The 22,111-nt window shown below is 36.6% G+C and overlaps 1 protein-coding gene across 4 annotated transcripts in view; it reads left to right on the forward strand.

Moving 5' to 3' along the window:
- TNPO1 (transportin 1) overlaps window positions 1–22,111 on the forward strand; it is a 99,357-nt gene that overhangs the window by 10,134 nt on the left and 67,112 nt on the right. Inside the window, exons 1-2 of one of the 4 annotated variants that reach the window (XM_037800813.1) lie at window positions 19,597–19,711; window positions 19,845–19,958. In XM_037800813.1, coding sequence (XP_037656741.1) covers window positions 19,854–19,958 — 105 coding nt within the window. In that variant the 5' untranslated portion in view covers window positions 19,597–19,711; window positions 19,845–19,853. Of the gene's footprint in view, window positions 1–19,596; window positions 19,750–19,844; window positions 19,959–22,111 lie in introns of those variants that run through there. The other 3 variants (XM_037800814.1, XM_037800815.1, XM_037800812.1) reach the window with 3 other exon arrangements.

Here is a 22,111-nt window from a genome sequence, read left to right on the forward strand (position 1 = left end):
AGGTTGTTGTTTATTAACATGAACTGGATGAGATTACATAAATAAAAGAAAGAAACCTAGGATCCATGCTTGGGGGCAAACTAGCATTTAAGGGGTGAGGGAGCTAGCAAAAGGGACTGACAAAGAGCGGCTAATGAGATAAAAGGAAAACCAGGGAGATGTGGTACCAGAGGACTAAGAGATGAAAACCTTTGGAGGAGAGTGGTTGCCTGTGTTGAACACTGGAATACTTAAGATGAGGCCAAGAAGGAATCACTAGGTTTGGCAACAAGGAGTAAAGAAGGGAAGAGACAATGACTGTACACAACTTTCAATTTCTGTGAATGGAAGGGAGTGTAGAATTTTATTTTAAAAAAATTTCAGACTTACAGAAAAGTTTCAAGAATAAAACAGAGAACACTTTACCCAGATTCACTAATTTTTAACATTGGCCACATTTGTTTCCCTCTCTGTCTCACTCTCTGCACACACATACACACTTCGTTTTATCAGACCATTTGAGAGCGAGTTGCATACATTTCACTTTACCCCTTATTACTTTAGTATGTATATCCTAAGAGCCAGGTTATTTTTCTGTAACACTATAATACAGTTATGAATTCAGGAAATGCAGTTTTTTATAGTCCATATTACCATTTTGTCAAATGTCCCAGTAATATTCTTTATAGCATTTTTTTGCTTTGGTATTGGCACTTGCTGATTCAGATACACTGCAGACAAGTTTTATTTGTAAAACGCAACCTGCACATTTACACACTCCATGTGCGACTCTAATAGAATTTGAATTGCTTAGGAACCAGGGCAAAATTTTTATTTCAGGTAAAATTAATCTTCCTTATTCTGGAAAATAGAAATTCCTGGACATCTCAAATGCTGTTGGTTCACATTCATTTAAATGCCTAGCCAAATTTAATAACTTAAAGAAATTGTAGGAATTTCCTAATTCATCCTATTCACTCCAGACTTTTCTTTTATTATAATTGTACTTTTCAGCTATAAAATCCTGCATACAGAAGTACTTAATACATGTTTTCTTGTTGATTTAATTTTTGGAGTTCCTTCCTTCCAGCATATGCGTACTACTCCCCATAAGAATGTATAATCTTATTGACTGGAGAGTAAATATTTTATTAACTGTAAATAATATGGATTAGTTGCTATATGAAATTATTTTTTTAGTGGTGTATCATTGCATATGACTTAGATAGATTCACTTTCTGTGTCTCCAAATAACCTTTGCTTTTTTTTTTAGAACCAACTGAAAAGCTTTATTTATTTATGTTATTTTATTTTATTGAGATTGTTCATATACCATACAATTATCCAAAGATACAAAGTATACAATCAGTTGCCCACGGTACCATCATACAGCTGTGCATCCATCACCACAAATAATTTTTTTCAATTTTTAGAACATTATCATTACTCCAGAAAAAGAAATAAAGACAAAAAAAAGAAACTCAAATCCTCCCATACCCCTAGCCACGCCCCCTCCATTATTGACTCATAGTATTGGTATAGTACATTTGTTACTGTTGATGAAAGAATGTTAAAATACTACTCACTGTAGTATATAGTTTGCAATAGGTATATATTTTTTCCTATATGCCCCTCTATTATTGACTTCTGTTTCTATTGTCATACATTTGTTCTACTTCATGAAAGAGATTTTTAATATTTGTACAGTTAGTTAATCATGGACATTGCCCACCACAAGATTCACTGTTATATACATTCCCATCTCTTAACCTCCAACTTTCCTTCTGCTGACATACATGACTCTGAGCTTTCCCTTTCCACCACATTCACACACCATTCAGCACTGTTAGTTGTTCTCACAACATGCTACTGTCACCTCTGTCCATTTCCAAACACTTTAAGTTCAACCTAGTAGAACATTCTGCTCATAATAAGCAACCGCTCCCCATTCTTTAGCCTTGTCCTATATCCTGGTAACTTATATTTCATGTCTATGAGTTTACATATTATAATTTGTTCCTGTCAGTGAGACCCCTCAATATTTGTCCTTATGTGTAACTTATTTCTCTCAATATAGTGCCCTCAAGGTGTCTTCATCAACCTGTTATTTTTTAAGACAGTTTGTTCACACACCATGCATTCCATCCTAAGTAAACAATTGATGGTTCCCTGTATAGTCACATATTTATGTATTCACCACCCTCACCACTATCTATATAAGGACATCTCCATTTCTTCCACAAAGAAGGAGGAAGAGTGAAAGAGGGTAGAGAGACAAAAGAAAAAGAAAGGGGGGAGAAAAAACATGACAGCTAGGAAGCAACAAAAGGAGAGATAGAATTAAACTAAAGTAGAATAAAGAGTGAGACAACCACTCCCAAGTCCCATACCCCTCCCTTATGTCTCCCTCTTACATACATTTAGCTTTGGTATATTGCCTTTGTTACATTAAAGGATGCATAATACAGTGTTTCTGTTAACTATAGTCTCTAGTTTGCATTGATTGTATTTTCCCCCCATACTACCTTATTTTTTACACCTTGCAGAGTTGACATTCATTTGTTCTCCCTCATGTAAAAACATATTCGTACATTTTATCACTATTGTTGCACACTCGAGGTTTCACTGAGTTATACAGTCCAGTCTTTTATCTTTCCTCTTTCCTTCTGGTGTCCCATATGCTCCTAACCTTCCTCTTTCAACCATCCTCACAGTCATCTTTGTTCAGTGTACTTACATTGCTGTGCTACCATCACTCAAAATGGTGTTCCAAACCTCTCACTCCTGTCTTTTCCTCTCTGTCTGTAGTGCTCCCTTTAGTATTTCCTGTAGAGCAGGTATCTTGTTCACAAACTCTGTCATTGTCTGTTTGTCAGAGAATATTTTAAACTCTCCCTCATATTTGAAGGACAATTTTGCTGGATATAGGATTCTTGGTGGTTTTTCTCTTTCAGTATCTTAAATATATCACCCCACTTCCTTCTTGCCTCCATGGTTTCTATTGAGAAATCCACACAAAGTCTTATCAAGCTTCCTTTGTATGTGATGGCTTGCTTTTCTCTTGCTGCTTTCAGGATTCTCTCTCTCTTTATCTTTGACATTTGATACTCTGACTGTTAAGTGTCTTGGCGTAGGCATATTCAGGTCTATTCTGTTTGGGGTATGCTGTGCTTCTTGGATCTGTAATTTTATGACTTTATAAGAGATGGGAAAGTTTCATTGATTATTTCCTCTATTTTGCTTCTGCTCCTTTTCCCTTCTCTTCTTCTGGAACACCCATGACATGGACATTCGTGCATTTCATGTTGTCATTCAGTTCCCTGAGATGTTGCTCATATTTTTCCATTCTTTTCCCTATCTGTTCTTTTGTGTGTAGGATTTCAGGTGTCTTGTTCTCCAGTTCCTGAGTGTTTTCTTCTGCCTCTTGAGATCTGCTGTTGTATGTCTCCTTTGTGTTTTTCATCTCTTCTGTTGTGCCTTCATTTCCATAGATTCTGCCAGTTTTTTTCAAACTTTCTATTTCTACCTTATGTTCGCCCAGTGCTTTCATTATACCCTTCATCTCTTTTGCCATATCTTCCCTAAACTTGTTGAATTGATTTAGCGTTAGTTGTTTCAATTCCTGTATCTCAGTTGAAGTAAAAAGTTTGTTCCTTTGGGCTATATCTTCATTTTTCTTAGGGTAGTTTGTAGTTTTCTGTTGTCTAGGCATCTGGTTTCCTTGGTTACCCCAATCAGATTTTCCCAGACCAGAACAGGCTCAGGTCTCATAAGGGGGCAATATTCAGTACCAGGTTTCCCTGAGGGTGTGTCTTAGAATATTGACACACTCTGTGAGGCCTCTAGCTGCTGTACTTTTCCTAACCTGCCCAGCAGGTGGCGCCTGTCAGCCTGTGTCTCCCAACTGGTGTAAGGAGGTGTGGCCCCCTTAGTTTCTGTTTTGGTTGTTTTCTCCCAGTATCTGGTGTCTGGTTCTTCATGGAAGGCCAGTAGTAGAGCTGGATACCACCTCCTTCCTCTTCAGGAAGATACACCCCCTAGGGAGTTATCATCTGTGTTTAAATAGGTTGTCTCTTTGACTCTGCTCTCTCCACCGTTGTCTGGGTCACAGTGCTGGGAACTGAAAATGGCTGAGGTTTTCTCCACTGAGCTTGCTCAGGTTGAGAGACAGAAAAAGGAACAGAGAGTCCCCTTTCAGAGCCAGCCCATGGACCCCCAATTTTACTCATTGGCCTGTAGTAACACCTGGTTTTATGGGCTCCCCCTCCCAGGACAGCAGAGTCTTCTGGTTCTTTAAGGTCAGACATCACTAAAAGCCTCTGCTTGTTGGGGATTTGTAGCTTGTGTTGAGCAGTCCACATTTGTTAATTAAAGACCCCAGTTGGAGCTGGACTGAGAAATATTCACTTGTTCAGAGAGTGCTGCTTTCTTCCACAGTGAGATTTTGCCGTTTGGCCTGCCATGGGTGAGGGGGGCTCCCAGTGCATTTCCACAGCTATTACTTACAGATTTTATGCTGCGTTCTCAGGCATTCCTCCCAATCCAGGTTGGTGTACAATGTGTGGACGGTCGTTGTTGTTCCCCAGAAGTTATTCCAGATTGTTTAGTAGTTGTTCCTGGTTTTTCATTAGTTATTCCGGGGGACTAACTAACTTCCACTCCTCTCTATGCCACCATCTTGCTGCCTATCTCCAATAGTGTGCTTCTGAGGCAGTTAGAATCCTGTGTCTACCAATTAAGGATGTATGATCATGGATGGTATCTATCGCATAGACTAAATAGACACACAGAACTATACCATTTGTTTTAAGTGAAGGTAATTTGTGGGCATACGTTTTCTTTTCATCCCTTTTAGTTATTATATTAGCTTCCTTAGGCAGAAAAATATATTAAGAATCCATTGATGATTCTAACATAATTTTTTTCTAGATTATTTATGTTGTTTAACCAGAGGTTTTTGACTGTATGAGTTTTGTATAACAGTGGCTTAGAAATTTAAGCCTATAAATTAGGGGGTGGAGGGATTGATAGAATATTATTAGATATTAACACTTTTTCATTTTTATCTTATTTTAAGATGTCAAGAAACAAGCCATTGTTCTTATACTTTTTCGTTGAGGCAGTGTAAAAAACTAAACTGCTTTAATCGCTCTTCTTAAACTCTTCACAACTTCTAAAAGCTCTTAAAATAACTTGAACTTATGAAAACAAAATATTTGTAGGCTTGAAATTTTATTTGCAAACACTCATCTCTGAAAAGTATGTTAATTTTGATGTAACGGGTGTTAATTTAGATTTTTCTGATGAGTTTCTGTGTGCTTTTAAATTGTATTTACTGATCAAGAGTTCTTTGAGTAAGTGCATATAAAAATAAGCATTTGGAATTGTGAATCATGGTCATGGAGTCAAACAGTAAGTGTTAAAAGGGTCAAGAAAAATGAAATTCATTTTTTATCTTAAAAGTTTTCATTCTTGTTTTCTGAGGTCTTAATTTTAGATAAAAATGTGATTTATTTTCTTAGAGTAAGGATTAAATAACTGTATAATACAAATGGTTGATTAACCAGATGAAAAGTACTAGAGCATTAGCCAAGTTCATTGTGTGCTAAATGACAGATTTAAATTATTTGTGGTATGTGCCCATTTATTTTAAATTTATTTCTGCAGTAGAAATTTTCTTACCATGCATAAATATGTAATTTTTTCTTCAAAATTTTGTAGTAATGATTATTGAGAGAATCTGTAGAACTTGTTACTACAGAAATCTCAAGAACCATTTTACAGAATTATAGGTTCTCTCGTAAGGCTAGAGTTCATTTTAATTTGCTTTTGGTCTTTATATCCTAGACTTTTAAAAAAATTCTTCTGGTTCAATACATAGATTAATTGAGCTATTTATTGAATTTTTTTCTTAAGTGATATTTTCAAAATGTGCATGAGTGTTTTGAAAAATTAGGAAGTTGATGAAAGGTGCTTGTAATATGATTTCTTTTTTGATATTTAAGAAAATTTTTATTTTAAATTTTGTAGTAGTATTAATGTTTTTGAATATCATTACTTAGTATTTCAGAGCATTTAAGTAAGTCGTAGCATGAATTTGTTGTTATGCTAACATTATTAAAAATGATTTCCACACACAAATGATATTAAAACAATGACAAGTGTAGAATCTATAATAACTCTCATATCTAAGTAAAAGTGAAACTTCTGTAATTTTCAGAATGTCCTTTCTCTGAGACTGGGTCTCTGAAATTATAAGACAACAGTTCTGGTATAATTGTTGTACTTGAAAGTCTAATCAAATCAGTTTATTTCAATTACTATAAAGATTTTATTTTCAATATCATCTTCATATCACTGCTCCTTTTAATGGCATAATCTGAGAAAAGATTATTCCTAGTACATTAATTTTCTAGGTAGCAAAAACCTAATTCTTTAAGCACCATAAACTTTAAGAATTTTCACAAAAACTTTCTAAACTATATTTTACATCTTCCTGCCTTCTTAAAAAGTAAAAAAAACAATGTAGTTTAAACTTGATGACTCGGTCATCATTATGAACAGCAAGCATTGTATATAAAATAGTAATGTTCTCTGGGGCCTTTTGCCTCTGTGCTAAGCATGACTTCAAACAATTACACTGTTGGAGCTTTTTATTATTTATTTTTGTTAAAAAGGTAATATAGGCACAATATTGAAAATTTTTGTAAGAGAGAGAAGAAAAAAGGGCTTACAGTCCTAACATCCTAACATACTGCTAGCTTTTCAGTTTCCCTCCAGTCTTTTTCATTTATATAATACAGTTTTTTCTTAACATATTTTTTACTTATTCATAACTGTACTCTATATACAACTTTTTATCATTTTTCCATTTTTTAATCATAAACATTTTCCATGTCATTACAGAAAATAACCATCTTCTTTAATGACTGCATAATAGACCATCAGTTGAATGTTGTGTTTTTTACCCATGTATTTATTGTTAATACTAGAAATAATCCTGGAATAAAATCTTTGAGAAGAAAATTTCTTTCCAGTAATAAGATTCCTTTCCTAGGAAGCAGTGTCAGAAGTGGAATCATGGGGGCAAAGGGTATAAAATTCTATATGTCTCTTCATATGGATTGCTGAGTTGATTTCCGATAAGTTATATTAGTTTATACTAACCTTCAGTAATTTGTTAAAGCTGACTCATCATAGCCTCAGTAACATAGGATATTATCATTCAAAAATTATCTTTGCTAATTAACTAAAAACATTACTTCATTATTACATTTTTTGATTACTAATAAGGTACAGCATTTTCTCTTGTTTATAGTTGTATTTCCGCTCATGAATTTTCTTCTGTGTGCTGAACAGTTCTAAATGAGTTTTACAGTTAAGTGAAGTTATTAATGTATCTTGGAACATCTAACTTTGTATTGCTGTCATATGCCAAGAGCTCTTATATTTGTTTAAAAAAAGCATATGTAAACATTGGTACTTTCCAGAGTTAAGTCTTAAGAGATGTGTGTCCTTTGAAATGTAGTTCATGTGATATATATATTTGAATAGCTACTTAATATTTCTATTTTGTTTAACTTCTTTTGATTCCAAGGAAGAGAAACTCATTCAGATTGCCTTAAGAGGAAAGGGGGAGGTGTAGTCAAAGTCATTCATGGATTAGAAATAGAAAGCTACTAGGTAGCAAGGCACCTCCCAGTGTAGTTACTCTCTGTCTGGTGGACCACGTGATCTTGCTCAGCACTTCCATGCTTCTCCTGTGCCAGTCCATTCTCCTCTGTGCTTGCTTACAATTTCTGTCCCTCCGTAATTTGCCTTGCAGATGGAATCGAACAGTGGCCATCATTACCTTTTAGCTTTTGCTTTCCAATTTGGTAAATGATAAGAGATCTTAGTATTTCCTGTGTATATTCCTGAGAAAGGAAATCCATTTGATTTAGTTCATCTTTTTGTGCTAGGATTTATCATGTGGAGGTTCAGGTGCCCAGTCCTGGTCTAATCAATTGTGCTTAGGGAATGAGGTCACAAAAAATAAACCTTGCCATTAGGCCCATTCCTTAGGCCTGGGCAGTAGGCTAACCCAGTTCCCTTTAGAAAAGGCCCTTGGATTTAGTGATAGATATCTATCAGAAAATTAGTGCACTCTGCAGGGGATGGGAGGTGGGGGAGGTGGTTCGAACCGCAAGATATAGAACTCAATATTCTAGCTGTATTTAAAAAAATAGAAATCAAATTCATCCCCTTAATTTGTAATGGTATTGATTTTTGTGTCTTGGCTTCCCCATCTTTTAAGAGGATTGAATAGATGTTGTCTAACGCTCCTTTTATTCTGAAAATAAGATGCTATGATTTCTATTATTTAGTTGCAGTTAAAATTGAAATTGATAAATTCCAATTTCATGGGATGAGGGAGATGGTGATAAGGACATGATATTCAATTGGTGGATAACTCAGTAACTATTTGTATTTCAAGACTACAGTAATCTTTTTAACTTACAATTCAGTTAAAAAGGATATATGCTTATAAACTGAATATTTTCTTGGTATATATAGTAGATTAGTGTTATCCTTTGTGTCCAGCGTAATCTCAGATTTCCTTACCAACTCATATTTCATTCTAGCTTTTATACTCATTAATTTTTTTATGTTTCATTAATGTGGGTTGAGTCTCATTGTTTCTTTGTTACAGGAATAGAAAAACACACTTTAGCACTTGCAGAATATATGCTGTTGTGTTTTTTTACTGAACGGTTGGTTGGTTGTATGATACCATCATCTGTCATTTGACATTTCTCTTTGCATACTATGGAGACTGCCCTAAACTATTTAGTTTTTGCTCCTAGAAAATTTTCGCAGACTGATTTCATTCATAACTGATTTAATATATGCTACTTGATTTCAGTTTCTTTTTTGTTGTTGTTGTTCCTCTTATTCCTCCAATATTTCTCCTTTGATTTTTCTATGTCTTTAGACTTTCACTTCATTTAAATGACAAGTTAAATAGCCCATTTATTATGTGTTCTTTTAAGGAAGAAAACAATTTAGGTAATCTTCATCATAATGTTTGATACAAGTTGCCATCAGTAACTCTGTCTTTTGAGGATAATTTTAGTGGAGGGTGAACTGTGAAGGGAACAAACAGTAAGTACTTACTATTGAGATACTTTACGGTTTCATTTAATCTTCTCATCAACCCATTTCACAGATGACTAGCCTGTGACTCAGAAAGTTAAGTAATTTTCTTAAAAAATACAAAGCCAGTAACTGAGAGCACAGGGTTTGAACCCATGTAAGTATGACTCCTGAACTCATGTTTTTCACCATCCTACCTTGCTGCTTAATAGCAATAAATAGTATAGAACAAGATTTACCTCAGGAACTAGAATTGTAAAAATTGATTTCCTTTCCTGATTTTTTTCACCTGTCTTCCTTCAACTGAAATCTAATTGATACCCTTGGTATGTGTGTGATTTCAGTGAACAAAGGAAAGATTAGATAAAAGTTAATGATAATCAGCCTACTAACCACTTTCCATTTTTCACCTTTCTATTTTACTGTCTAAACTTCTCTGATCCTTTTCTGATTCAGCCTTTGCCAGTGAACACAGTGGTGTTTCCTTTTTCTTATTATACCTGAAAATGTGCTTTATTGAATCAATACATTATACTTTAATAAGGATACTGTTGGTCATGAATGAGAAATTTCTGGGGTCCTTTCACTTCAGAACTTTAGGAGCAATATGACTGCAGTGAAGCAGTGTACTTGTAGTCACCAAAAATTACTTTGCTTCCTCTCACAAAATGTACAGGTATGTCTCCATGTAAAGTGGATTTTAAAATATTGTATCCTACGTCTTATTGCCTTACTTTAGCATTTCAGATGTGTTTCACAGAAACGTATTTGGCTATTTGTATAATAGGCCTTTTTACAGGTTCCTTAGATACAGTAAGTGCAGGTATAATCAGTAGCTTGCCTGGTAACTGGTATCGTTTTAATCATTCAATGCCATTATTTTACCAAGAGCCATCATAGGCTTGCTGGTGTACATACAGATGTCTCCATGTTGCATGTATGCCTAACATAAACCAGCAAGTAAACAAACAGGATAGACCAATGTTACTTAAAGAAAGGCTACTCTTTTAATTGATTACACTTACATATTTACTGAACTGTGAATTAAAGAGACAGTTTGGAGTAGTAGAAACAGTGGGCCAGGAATAGGAAGGCATATATTCTAACCCCAACTCTTAACATTTTACTAGCTGAGTGACTTTGGGCATGTTACTTAACATTAACACGACTGAAACTGTTTCCTCAACCCCCCAGGGTAGTTTTGAGAAATCAAATGAGATTAAAATATGAAGGTACTTTGAAAATTATTGAGCTCTGTATTACTTGAAACCATATGGCAGTGATCAGTCAACATTCTAAAATGGAATTTACAATCTTGTTATAATATTTAGAGAAGACTTTTAAAAAGCTTTTTTTTCTTAATTGACGTTACAGAAATGAAAACTGCTGAAGTAGAGTTGACTAGGCAATGACAATAGTCAATTGAACTATTTAAATAAATAGCTCTGAGGTTTATTGTAGCAATGGAAAGATCCCTAGTAAAGCTCTTTAATAAGTCCTACAGTGCTAATTTACTTATTTTGTATATTTGGATTTTAATATGTGGGTATATTATTTAAAAGGGTTTATTTTTTGTTTTCTGAATGACTTAATATTACCATTTGAAGAAATATGTGATTATCATTTGCAACATAAGTTGATTTTCATGAATTTAAATCATATTTGGCCAATCAAGGGTCACAATTGTCTAATATGTCTTACTTACAACTTGCTAGAAGAAAACTCTTATATTCTTCTCCCAAATCTGGAACTTTTCCCATGTTTCCATTGCTGTCTTAGAATTTAAATGCAGCTACTTGCCCAGCCTCTGTCACTGTTAAATTACAAAGTGAATGAACATTGTTCTTAATAGCTTTTGACCATACCCATTCCTTACTAAGTAGTGCAAATTATTGTGTTATTCTAAACACTATGTTTTTATGTTTTAGTTTTCACCAAAGACATATTTCTAGTGATTAGTAATGTTTCCATATTAGTCAGTGTAGTCTACATTCTTTTTTTCCAATTCGGTTTTTTTGAAATATATTCACATACCCTACAGTCATCCACAGTATACAATCAGTTGTTCACACTATCATCATATAGTGTAGTCTACATTCTATTCCTTGTTCTCGTATTCTCTGTCATTTCTAGCACAGTTAGAACACTGCTGCTCATTACAGTAAGAAACTAATGAAAATTGTCAGGAGCAGATTCACTGAGTTTGATATTGTAATTCTCTACAGGTTTGTATTAGAATTCTATATAGGGTAACTCTGGGAGTCTTTTTAAAAATGTTCGTGTTTAGGTTCCTAGGCACCATCCACATATCTAATCAGTGATGGAGGTGGGGGACAGGCTTCACATTTTAAAATAATTCCATGGTGATTATAATGTGCAGTCAGGATAGTGAACCACTGGTTTAGTAGCTTAACCATACAAGGAGAGTGAGACCAACTGATAGTTAAATCTGATGTAGAAGCTAACAGGGAGTTAGTGTTTTGAGTGTGACAGTGTCATGACCAAAATTTAAATATATGGGAGGTATTAGTCTTTTGTTTTGATTAAAAACGAAAAATTTGAACTCTTAAAAAGCACAGTCCAGTTATCACACCTGAAGTGGTTGTATTGAAGAAAGTAGACACTCATCAAGAGCTGTTGAATTCTTGATAATGCATGGAATAGCAAGGAAAAGAGAAATATGTCCAAGAGCCTTCTGGTTTTCCCAAGAGTTCTCTTAAGGGTTTGTTTGTTCACAGAGGTGACAGAATGAGAATAATATGGCAGAGTGGTTCAGTGAAAGGGGTCTGGAGTTGGGTATATCTTGGCTTGAGTCCTAGCTTTGTTCATTAATATCTGTGTGACACATTGCTTAACTTCTCCTAAGCCTGTTCCTCTTTTGTAAAATGGAGGTAATATTCATACATACTCATGGAATTAAATGAGATCATGCACTTAGCATAAAATCTGGCACGTAAAAGTGTTCCATTAGCGATAACAGGGTTGCTGTTATTACTAGGCACAGTCCAGACTTTGGAATCACACAGATTTGGTATTGACTACCCACCCTGTCACATACTAGCTGAGCAAGCTACTTAACCTTTCTGAACCTCAGCTAATTTAAAATGGGTTTAGTATCTACCTTATATTGCTCTTATGAATATTAAATGAGCTGAAGTTTAGGAAGTGCCTGATTGTAAGTTGAACTGAGTTTTGAAATCAAGCTTTCCTTTGTATCACCCACTCATTTTGATACCAGGCTATTTCTGTTTATTTTTGTAAACTTTAGCATTTGAGCAGCATATCTAATCATCTTCAGAGGTCTTCCTGGAAGGGCACTCTAAGAATATATATATTTTTAAGTTCCTTAGTACCTGTTTTCCATTTTCTCTTTGTCTGTTAATCTTTTAGCTCTTAGATAATGATGATAAATTTGTAATGCCAGAAAATTATAATTTTAATCTCTTACCATAATTCTTCCAAGTGGTGATTCACCCTAATCCATCAATCACCTGTTATGTGCCAAGTACCTTGTAACATCAGAAAGACCCACAAGCTGTGGTCCCTGCCCTTCTAATCTAGTTGATCTCATTCCCTCAACTAGCTTGGGCTCAATAATTGATTTTGCTTTTCCCCCCTTCTTTCTTGATCCATAACATGCTCTGATTACTGTGTAGTTTCTCATGAAGGACTTTCTGGCCCATTGATAGCTATAATTTAATGAGTTTATCAGGGTTTCGAGTCTCTGACATTTTTTAAAAATTTATTTTTTAAAAGTTATTAATAATCAGTTGCCTTTTGACTTTCCCTTCATAGCTGAGCTTTGTTTCAATTTCTCATAAAAGTTTTTATTAAATAACTATTTTCTTTAAAATAGCATGTTCTTTTTAGCCCTTTGGATATCTTTCATTTCTTCATTGTCCATCACAGCATCCTTTTGCTTTAAAAAACAGAATAGTATAAGAGACATTTACTTTGGAAGTCTACATATCTGATTAATATTGTGCAAATAATTCAGCAAATTACTTCAGCTCTGTGTTTTGATTTATCTCTTTGTCAAGTGAAGATAATACTAGCCACCTACATGCAACTAAGGGATGTTGTGAAGATTAGATTTAAATATTTTGAACTTATTTAGTAAAAAATGTTATTTAAATATTTAATTTTTAATATATATATACATACTAGTTCTTTAGATCTATTGTGATTTTTACAATAACGAAAGATGATTTTTACTTTTCTTTTTCTCACTACAAAAGTACCAAATATATGTTGGTTTTTTTAGTATACATATGGTTTTATTCAGGATATTACTAGTTTCCCATTTACAGAAATTGCTGTTTTTGTTGGAAAGGCTATCAGCGAATTAGAGACTGGCTCTGGAGCCAGATTAGTTGGGTTTTAAAATCACAACTATGTTATTTACTAGCTGAGTAAGGTTGGGCAGGTAGGTAACTTCTCTGTGTCTTAATTTACTTATCTGTAAAATGAGGTTAATATTAATACCAATGTCACAGAGTTGTGAGGACTAAATTAGTTAACACATCTAAGTGCTTAAAACACTGCCTAGTACTCAAAAATATTAGCTGTTACTAATTATTATTGACAAAATGATAGATGCACTTAAGTATTTAATGTTTATATACCAGAATTTTTCATTTTGACGGTCCATGAAGCAAGACTGCCCTTCCCCTCACATACTGAAACTCCAGTTTAAATGTTGGGCAGTTTGATCTTCCTGTGACTCCTCCTGCCCCTCCAGTGATTTCCCACATTGCGGCCTGATGGGGTTTTTTTTGTTGTTGTTGTTATTTTTTTTTTTTAATTCAGTTTTATTGAGTTATATTCACATACCATACAGTCATCCATGGTGTACAATCAGCTGTTCACAGTACCATCTTATAGTTGTGCATTCATCACCCCAGTCTATTTTTGAACATTTTCCTTACAACAGAAAGAATCAGAATAAGAATAAAAAAATAAAAATAAAAAAAGAACACTCAAATCACCTCCCCCCCCATCCCACCCTGTATTTCATTTAGGTTTTGTCCCCATTTTTCTACTTATCCATCCATACACTGGATAAAGGGAGTGCGATCCGCAAGGTTTTCACAGTCACACTGTCACCCCTTGTAAGCTACATTGTTATACAGTCGTCTTCAAGAGTCAAGGCTACTGGATTGGAATTTGGTAGTTTCAGGTGTTTACTTCTAGCTATTTTAGTATATTAAAACCTAAAAAGTGTTATCTGTATAGTGTGTTAGAATGTCTACCAGAGTGACCTCTTGACTCCATTTGAAATCTCTCAGCCACTGAAGCTTTATTTCGTTTCATTTCGCATCCCCCTTTTGGTTAAGAAGATGTTCTCACTCCCACGATGCTGGGTCCAGATTCATCCCCGGGAGTCATATCCTTCGTTGCCAGGGAGATTTACACACCTGGGAGTCAAGTTCCACGTAGGAGGGAGGGCAGCGAGATCACCCACCAAGGTGGCTTAGTTAAAGAGAGAGGGCCACATCTGAGCAACAAAGAGGCACTCAGGGAGACTCTTAGGCACAATTATAGGCAGGTTTAGCCTCTCCTTGCAGCAACAAGCTTCATAGGGACAAGCCCCAAGACAGAGGGCTCAGCACATCAAGCCGCCAGTCCCCAGTGTTTGTGAGAACATCGGCAACAATCCAGGTGAGGAAGTCCAACACCTCTGCATCCTTCTCCAGCTCTTCAAGGGGGCCTGATGGGATTCTTATAATCATTATTTTTATTCTAGGAATAGTGTGCTTATTGTAAAAAATTAACATAATACTGAAGTTATCAAACAGAATATGAACCTCTCCTTCCCCATTTTTACTTCCCTCCTTTTCCAGATATTGTATTTGATCATTTCTTTTATGAATTTAAAATCCTTCGCAAACTTCCTAACATGGTCTACAAGGTCCTTTTAGCCTCTGCCTTCCTCTCACTTTTGCTTTTTGCTAATTTCCTCTTGGGCCTCAGCCTTAAAGTTACTTCCTTAAGGAAGTCCTTTCCTGACCTCCTAACCGGGTTAGCATAATGTTCTCAAAGTCCCTTGTCTTTCTTTAACATAGTCATTCTCCTCTGAGGCAGTGCTGCTCTCTGGGGGTGTCCCAGTGATTGTGAGATGATTTTGGTATTTAGTAGGGGGCAGGGAGTTAGAGTGCTCAGGGTGCAAGAAGTTCACCATGAGGAATTGTCCTAAACCCTACATGACTTTAGAATGTCCCACTAGATAGTAACACAGGAGGAAAATCTGTTTGTAGCTGCCAGAGCCAAGAACCTAGCTCAGTTTTACATATAAATACAGAACTTTTTTGCAGGGTATTAATATTTGTTGAATTTTCCAGGAATAAAACTATTGTGTTTTTGAAGGAAAATTGTACCTTGTTTTGTTTGGAACTCTACCAAGAATTTTTCACCATTTTGGGAGATCATGTCACCAATGGCCACATTTACCATATTTATAGTGATTCAACATGTAAATGGAAACCTATAACCTGAATTTCATTGAAATTACAAGGCAGGGGGTGGGGGGAGAAGCCCTGAAAGGGGCTTTCCCCTCTCTTCCTATTGCACGTTATTCACATACTGCTGTGACAGAGCACATCTGTCACACTAAATGAGGACATAACGGGGGCAAGAATTGTATTTTGCTTACCTTTGACTCTCCAAGGCTACTAAGCCCATAGTCGTTGCACAATTTAATGTTTATTCAGTGAATTAATAGCAACAACAATAGTGTTTATTCAACAAATATTTATTGAATCCCAGGTTAAAAGGGCAAGGAGGGCAAAAAGAAAGTGTCCCTGCTCTCAAGGAGTACATGATCCCTATTGCTAACACAGACCTGCTAATAATTATAGTACAATATGACAGTTTCTAGAATGGATATGGACATAATCTATCATGTGGATCTGTAAGGAAAAAACACTTCAGTTTTGTGGAGAGGCCCTGGAATAATGTCACAGAGAGGAAATAATATCCATCAACAATCATAGTGCCAAGAGAAGACTCTCAATAAATATGCGGTTGTGTGAACGTGCATATCTCCGCAAAAAGAAATTTGCCAGTCAAGTTTAGAGATGGCATTCCAGACAGGAAATCCCCATTCAAAAGCTCAAAGGTATGAGAGGCAATGGTAGTATTGGTGGAGCATAATTAGGAGGTTGAGTTGTAGGAGTTAAAGCTGTCCCTGAAGGTGCTGGGTTAGATCATGAAGAGCCTTCTTCCATGAAAAGAAATGTTATCTTACAGGCAGTGGAAATCTATTGACATATAATAATTAAAATACTATTTTTCTATTCATATTGTGTGCCTATAATCGATTATAGATTTGATATATTCTGGTTTTATAGTTTGGAAACTGAGGCTCAGAGAGATTAACTTGCCCAGGTTTTCACTGCTACTAAGTAGAAGAACTAGGATTCAGACTTCGGTCTGCTGAGTCCAGAGCTCCTGTGTCCTTTCTTTTAAAAGACAGTCATTTAAATACTTTTGGAGAATAGGGATATGAAAGAAAATTTTTAATTTCTTGCAGTTTTTACTATTGGAGAGTTTTAAGACGTCTAAAATAGTTTCCTTTTAAAGCCAGAAAAAGATTTTTTTTTGTTATTTAAACAAACAGTTGTGTTTCAGACTGGAATCACTTTTTGAATTTTATTTTCCCTTTAAAGAGAAAGTTATGGGAATTCTCCAGCAGGAAAAAGGCTCAATATTTTTTATTTTTCCAATCAGTCTGGCTTCCTTATCTTACACTATTTTCAATGCAAAATCAAATTTGTCCTGTAAAGTTAAGTTCTTAATAGTCTGGGGCTCTTAAGTAAGTTTTAGTCTTCTGAAGGCCCAAAGTAGTATGTTACAGTGACTCACCTCTTGCAGCCTACTTTTTATTCTCCTGCCATCTTCCATCTAGATAGTTCTTCAAATAACTGCCATTTGGCCTATCAAAATGCCTTTTTGTCACCATTGAATGTCACAGGCCAATCAGCTATGATTTATGTACTCTAAAGGAGAAAAATTTTAATTACTGCTTCCCTTTTTTGGAAACATTTAGATCTGAGTCTTTAACATCTAAAAACAAACCCCAATTAATATTCAGATTTCATTACAAATCCCATGTTAATCTTGATATGCTATTTGATTAATATAGATGTGGTTTACTATTCAGGTAAATTGTTTTCTACTTCATATAATAATTCTGATATGCTTGGTTGGCTTGAAGTACTTGAGACATTATCTAATTAACCCTGCAGTCTCTCTGGCTACCCTGGAATAAAATTGTTCCTAATTTTAGTGACTATTAGAATGAGATGGAGAAGTTCATAGTGGCATGGGGTCTCTTATCAAGCAATTATCAAATATTTCTGAGATTCTATTCTTCAGCTCTCAGAATTTTTACTTGAGTAAAGGAAGCATAGGGAAGCAGTTTATCTCAGGTCTACCTATCCCATCATCAGAGGCCAAATTAAATGTTCTTAATACTAAGCTGTTTGGAAAGAAAAAGAATCCTATTTATTTGAGTGCAAGGTATAAGGAAGGAAGCATGGCACTTACCTGATATTCAGATATTGCAGCCATCCCTCAGGATGGATGTGATGGTGAATATGCTTTCGGACTTAGCTGCCTTTGGCCCCTGGCTTTAGTTTCTTGTTGAAAAGGGCAGTTAGGGAATTAAGTAGACTATCAGAATGTCACCTCAACAGGTAGGATATGCGGTAGCATCCCCAAATCATTACCAGGGCTTAGATTTTTTACGTTCCCCACCCTGCTAGTATCTGGGGAAATTAAATTTTCACTGACTGGATTCACAAAAATTTTTAACTCCATGCTAGTGGAGAATACGGGAAACATATTGTTGGTAAGGATAAATTGCTGTTTTTGAAAAATAATCTGTAACATTCTCTGGCCTAATAATTCCACTGGGTTGCCACTACTGTATAGATACACACTGGTACAAGAATGTTTAGGCTGTGTTGTTCATAGTGGCAAAAAAATAAAAATAAAAGCAACCTGAAAGCCCATCAGGAAATAGTTGAACAAATTATGTTCTATCCATTCTGCAGACCAATGTGAATTTCAAAGTGAGTTAAATCTATCTGTATTGACCTGGAATGATGGCCATGCTGTTATGTGTTTAAAAAACAAAACAAAACTGTAGCGTTAATGTAAAGTCTTTGAAGGAAAAAGAAGAAAAGAGGGAGGGACAGGGAGGGAAAAATCTATAGTGACAGAAATTAGAACAGGGATTACCTTGGGGAGGGGTGATGACTGGGAGTAGGCGCAAGAGAGATGTCTGAGTACTGGCAAATGATCTGTATCTTGATCCAGGTGTTGGTTACATAGGTATAACACAGGTGGTTGGTTGGTATAAGAACAGCAGTACTAGGTGGGGCCATTTAGGAAGTCAATAGAAAGTGGTGAGCAAGGCCAGATTGCAGGATAATAAGCAGAAAATAGAAATAAAGGAGGTGGTGGGAGGAGGAATAAGGCAATAAAAACGTAAAACAATGCTAACTAAAGAGGTGCAGTTAGTAAGGTCAGGTAATTTTTTTTTTTTTTAAACCCCTACTAGAGAGGGACTTGTATTGATTTCAACTGCAAAACCATCTCTTAGTAATAGAGCTACATTTAAAAACCCTCTCAAACTTAGTTTGGTTTCTTACACAAAATTCAGACTTGTACTTAAGTCTTGTTTTTGTTTAAGCATTTAGTTTTAATGAAACTTTGTCATTGTTGTAATGTTTCAATTGACTGTAGCAGATGCAACTCGTATCAGTATCTCATCCCAGTCATCAATAATGAACTGCTAATTTGCTCAAATCTTTTTGTGCCTTATTTGCCAAATGGGGCGAATAATACCTCACCAAGTTGTAGTGGGAATCAAATGAGAAAATGTATGTGAAAACTTTAATAGAATTAAACGCTACCCATGTAAAATTACATTATTTTTCTTGTCTTCAGCTCAAAATCCATAGTTAATGGGACATACATGGGAATGTAGTTATTTCATGATGGAATTAATTTCACTTGAGTTTAAAAGTTGAAGTCTATGAAAGAATGCAACTTTTTTTCAGTCGAGTTCTGAAACTATTGCATTTAATACTTTTCGAGATGTGGGTTGTGACTGTAATGCACCATTAATATTTTAGACTAAATATTAATATGTAGTGCTTTATATATCAAATTGAAGTGTAAATTTTTACATTCCTGCTCACTAATTGTTGAGCAGCCAGGGTTTTTCCTCTCTTTCAATCACTCTTCATTATTTCGACATGTTTACTTAAAATAACCAAAACCAGATTTCTTCAGGTGTTTCGCAGCAGTTTTTATAAGGACTTGACTTTTGATTCACCCTTAAGTCAGTAGTAGTCTTCTGGACAGAACTAGAGTAAGGCTGGGTTGGAGAAAACTGCCTGGCACTAGGACCCAGGGGGCTCCCGTGAGCGGATCTTAGGGCCAGATTGCAAATTCGCGGTGACTCAGTCTGGTCGGCTCCCTGCGCTCGGCGGCCGCGGCGGTAGCAGCAGACATTGGCGGCCGGGCTGCTGGGAGCAGTTCCGCCGGGTTTTACTGTTGGAGACTTCCTTCTGGTCAGCCCAGGCAGGTCCGAGGCGTCTGGGGAGGACAAGGGTCGTTCTGGCGGTGAGAAGGGTGTTGCTCGGCGCGGAAAGCCCTCGGGCCTGTGCACGGGGAATAACATTTGCTCCGTCTCTTCCTGTGTCTGGCTTTATTTGCAGCAAACCAAGATGGAGTATGAGTGGAAACCTGACGAGCAGGGGCTTCAGCAAATCCTGCAGCTGCTGAAGGAGTCCCAGTCCCCAGACACCACCATCCAGAGAACCGTGCAACAAGTATCCTTTCCAAGGCCTCACCGCCGCCCGCGCAGCTGGCCCGCGCGGCGGGCCATGTCCCGGGGCCGGGTGTCTCCCTACCGCCCCTCCCCCTCCTCCCACTCCCCGGCTCCCTCCCTCCCTCCTTCCTCCCTTCTTCCCTGCCTCCTTCCCTCCCGTCCGCAGGGAGAGGCCCGCCCGCCGCCGCTGCCCGGCCCCTCGCGCAAGCGGCCCTCGTGCCCCGGCCGGGGGTGCCGCCGGCTTCCGGCCCGCGGGAGGTGGGGGCAGCCGCCCGCGATCGCGACATGTGCGCGGGTCGGACCGCCACGTCTCCGCCGCCTGCCGCATACCTGCTGGAGGCGGGTGGTCCTGGTGCCGGCGCGGGCTCCCGACACCCCGGGCCTACACAATGCGCCTGATGGGGTGGGGGTGTTGGACGAAGAGAAAGGCCTGGGGGGGGCGGGGGCGCTGTGTGCTTCATGCTGCTCTCGGCCGAGCCAGAAATGGGGTGGAGCCGGCGCGGGGTTTGAATGCCGCGATGTTGAGCCTGAGTTTTTTTTTTCTCGTTCCCTTGCCCTAAAAGGGCTGGAAGCCTTGAGGTAGCAGGAAGGGGTCTCTGATCAGGCCTCACCCTGAGGCTGTTCATGTTAACACCTGATGCAAGTTCTCTGGCTCTCAAGTGAGGTTTTCTTTTTAAAGCTTTGGTTCAAGACTACTCAGTTATCTACATCTTTACCGAGTTTGCTGGTGTAGTGAGCGGCCCTATTGCTACAGTTTTGGAGACGAAGGTTAAGAAGAGAAGCAAAAGCTGTTACATATGCTTTTGCAGTGCCCTAACCTGTGGACAAATGGAGAAGTCTTACTGGATCCTGTAAGGGAAACAAATTCATTCACCTGATCGTAAATGCTCACCTATTTACCCCTGTTAATTTAAACCGAAGGAAATTAGTTCTTTAAAAAAAAACGTTGTATTTTTTGCAGGAAAACCGTTTGGTTTCTGTTGTTCATAAGCAGCAACATTAGTAAGTGATTTGATAAGTAAACTCAGTGTTATTCTGGCTTATTTAAATTTAAAACTCTATAAAGCTGAAGTTAAATACATGAATACATGTATAAATAAATACATGAGAAGCTCAGATAAATAAGTTTCTGAGAAGTACTGCATCACTGTAACTAAAAACTTAAGTATGAAGTTGAGTAAATATGTGCTCTACTTCTTGGTTAATATAATACTGCCTCCTTCAATAATGGAAGGAGTAGTGATTTAGGACTGCTTGCGTTTTTTAAAAGCCGTTTTGTTTGAATACTGCTAGTATTGAGGAAAGAAGAGTAGGTTTGGGGTGTATTGGAGCTTTTATCTGAAACCCTGCTGTGCTTTGGTCTTAATTTGTGATGTCATAGCCAACAGCTCTAGGAGTGATGAGGTTGATATTTAATAAATTATAGGTATTATATGATAAGGTTATTAGTTTCTTAAATTAGCCAAGCCATAGCCACATTGTAATTTTACTGTAACACTATATATCATAGTTTCTTGTTTTAGTATATATTTATTAAGTACCTTTTATATGCCCAGTACTGTGCTTGGACTAACAGTTAAATTTCAGTTTATTCTGTGTGCCTAGAGTATAGCATGCCTTCTGAGCAAGGAACGGATTAAATTTCTGTTACTGATAAAGGAAGAGCATTAATTAATTAAAAATATTCAACCCTTTATATTTTCAAAATCCCTGATGATGTCTTTTGTGTCTCTTTAGGAAAGAACATATTTAATTACTGTTTTTGTATATGCTTGAGTGCTTTTTGAAAGGCTCTTATAATAGTATAGATTAATACTTGAGTTGTGAGAAAATAAACTTTTCAGGGCAATTTATGAAAAATTTAGACCTTTCAGCGTTTTAGTGGCTGCTAATTTTGGTCATTCACTGAAGCACAAAATCACTTCTCTGGGTTTGTCTTGGTCATTAAAAGTAGTTAGACTTCAGAATTTTGCTGGAGTATGTATTTTGCTAGTTGATTTACTTTTGACCCCTAAATATTAAGAGTATTCAGATTTGCAAAAAATATCTAATATATGTACCTAGAGTTTGTTGTGGGTTTCCTCAGAAGTTTATAAGGTTCTTTGAGTAAAAACATTTGAATCTTTATATGTAATAAAGGACAATTGGCAAGCA

This window comes from Choloepus didactylus, chromosome 13 (assembly GCF_015220235.1).
Source record: "Choloepus didactylus isolate mChoDid1 chromosome 13, mChoDid1.pri, whole genome shotgun sequence".
Classification (NCBI taxonomy): domain Eukaryota; kingdom Metazoa; phylum Chordata; class Mammalia; order Pilosa; family Megalonychidae; genus Choloepus; species Choloepus didactylus.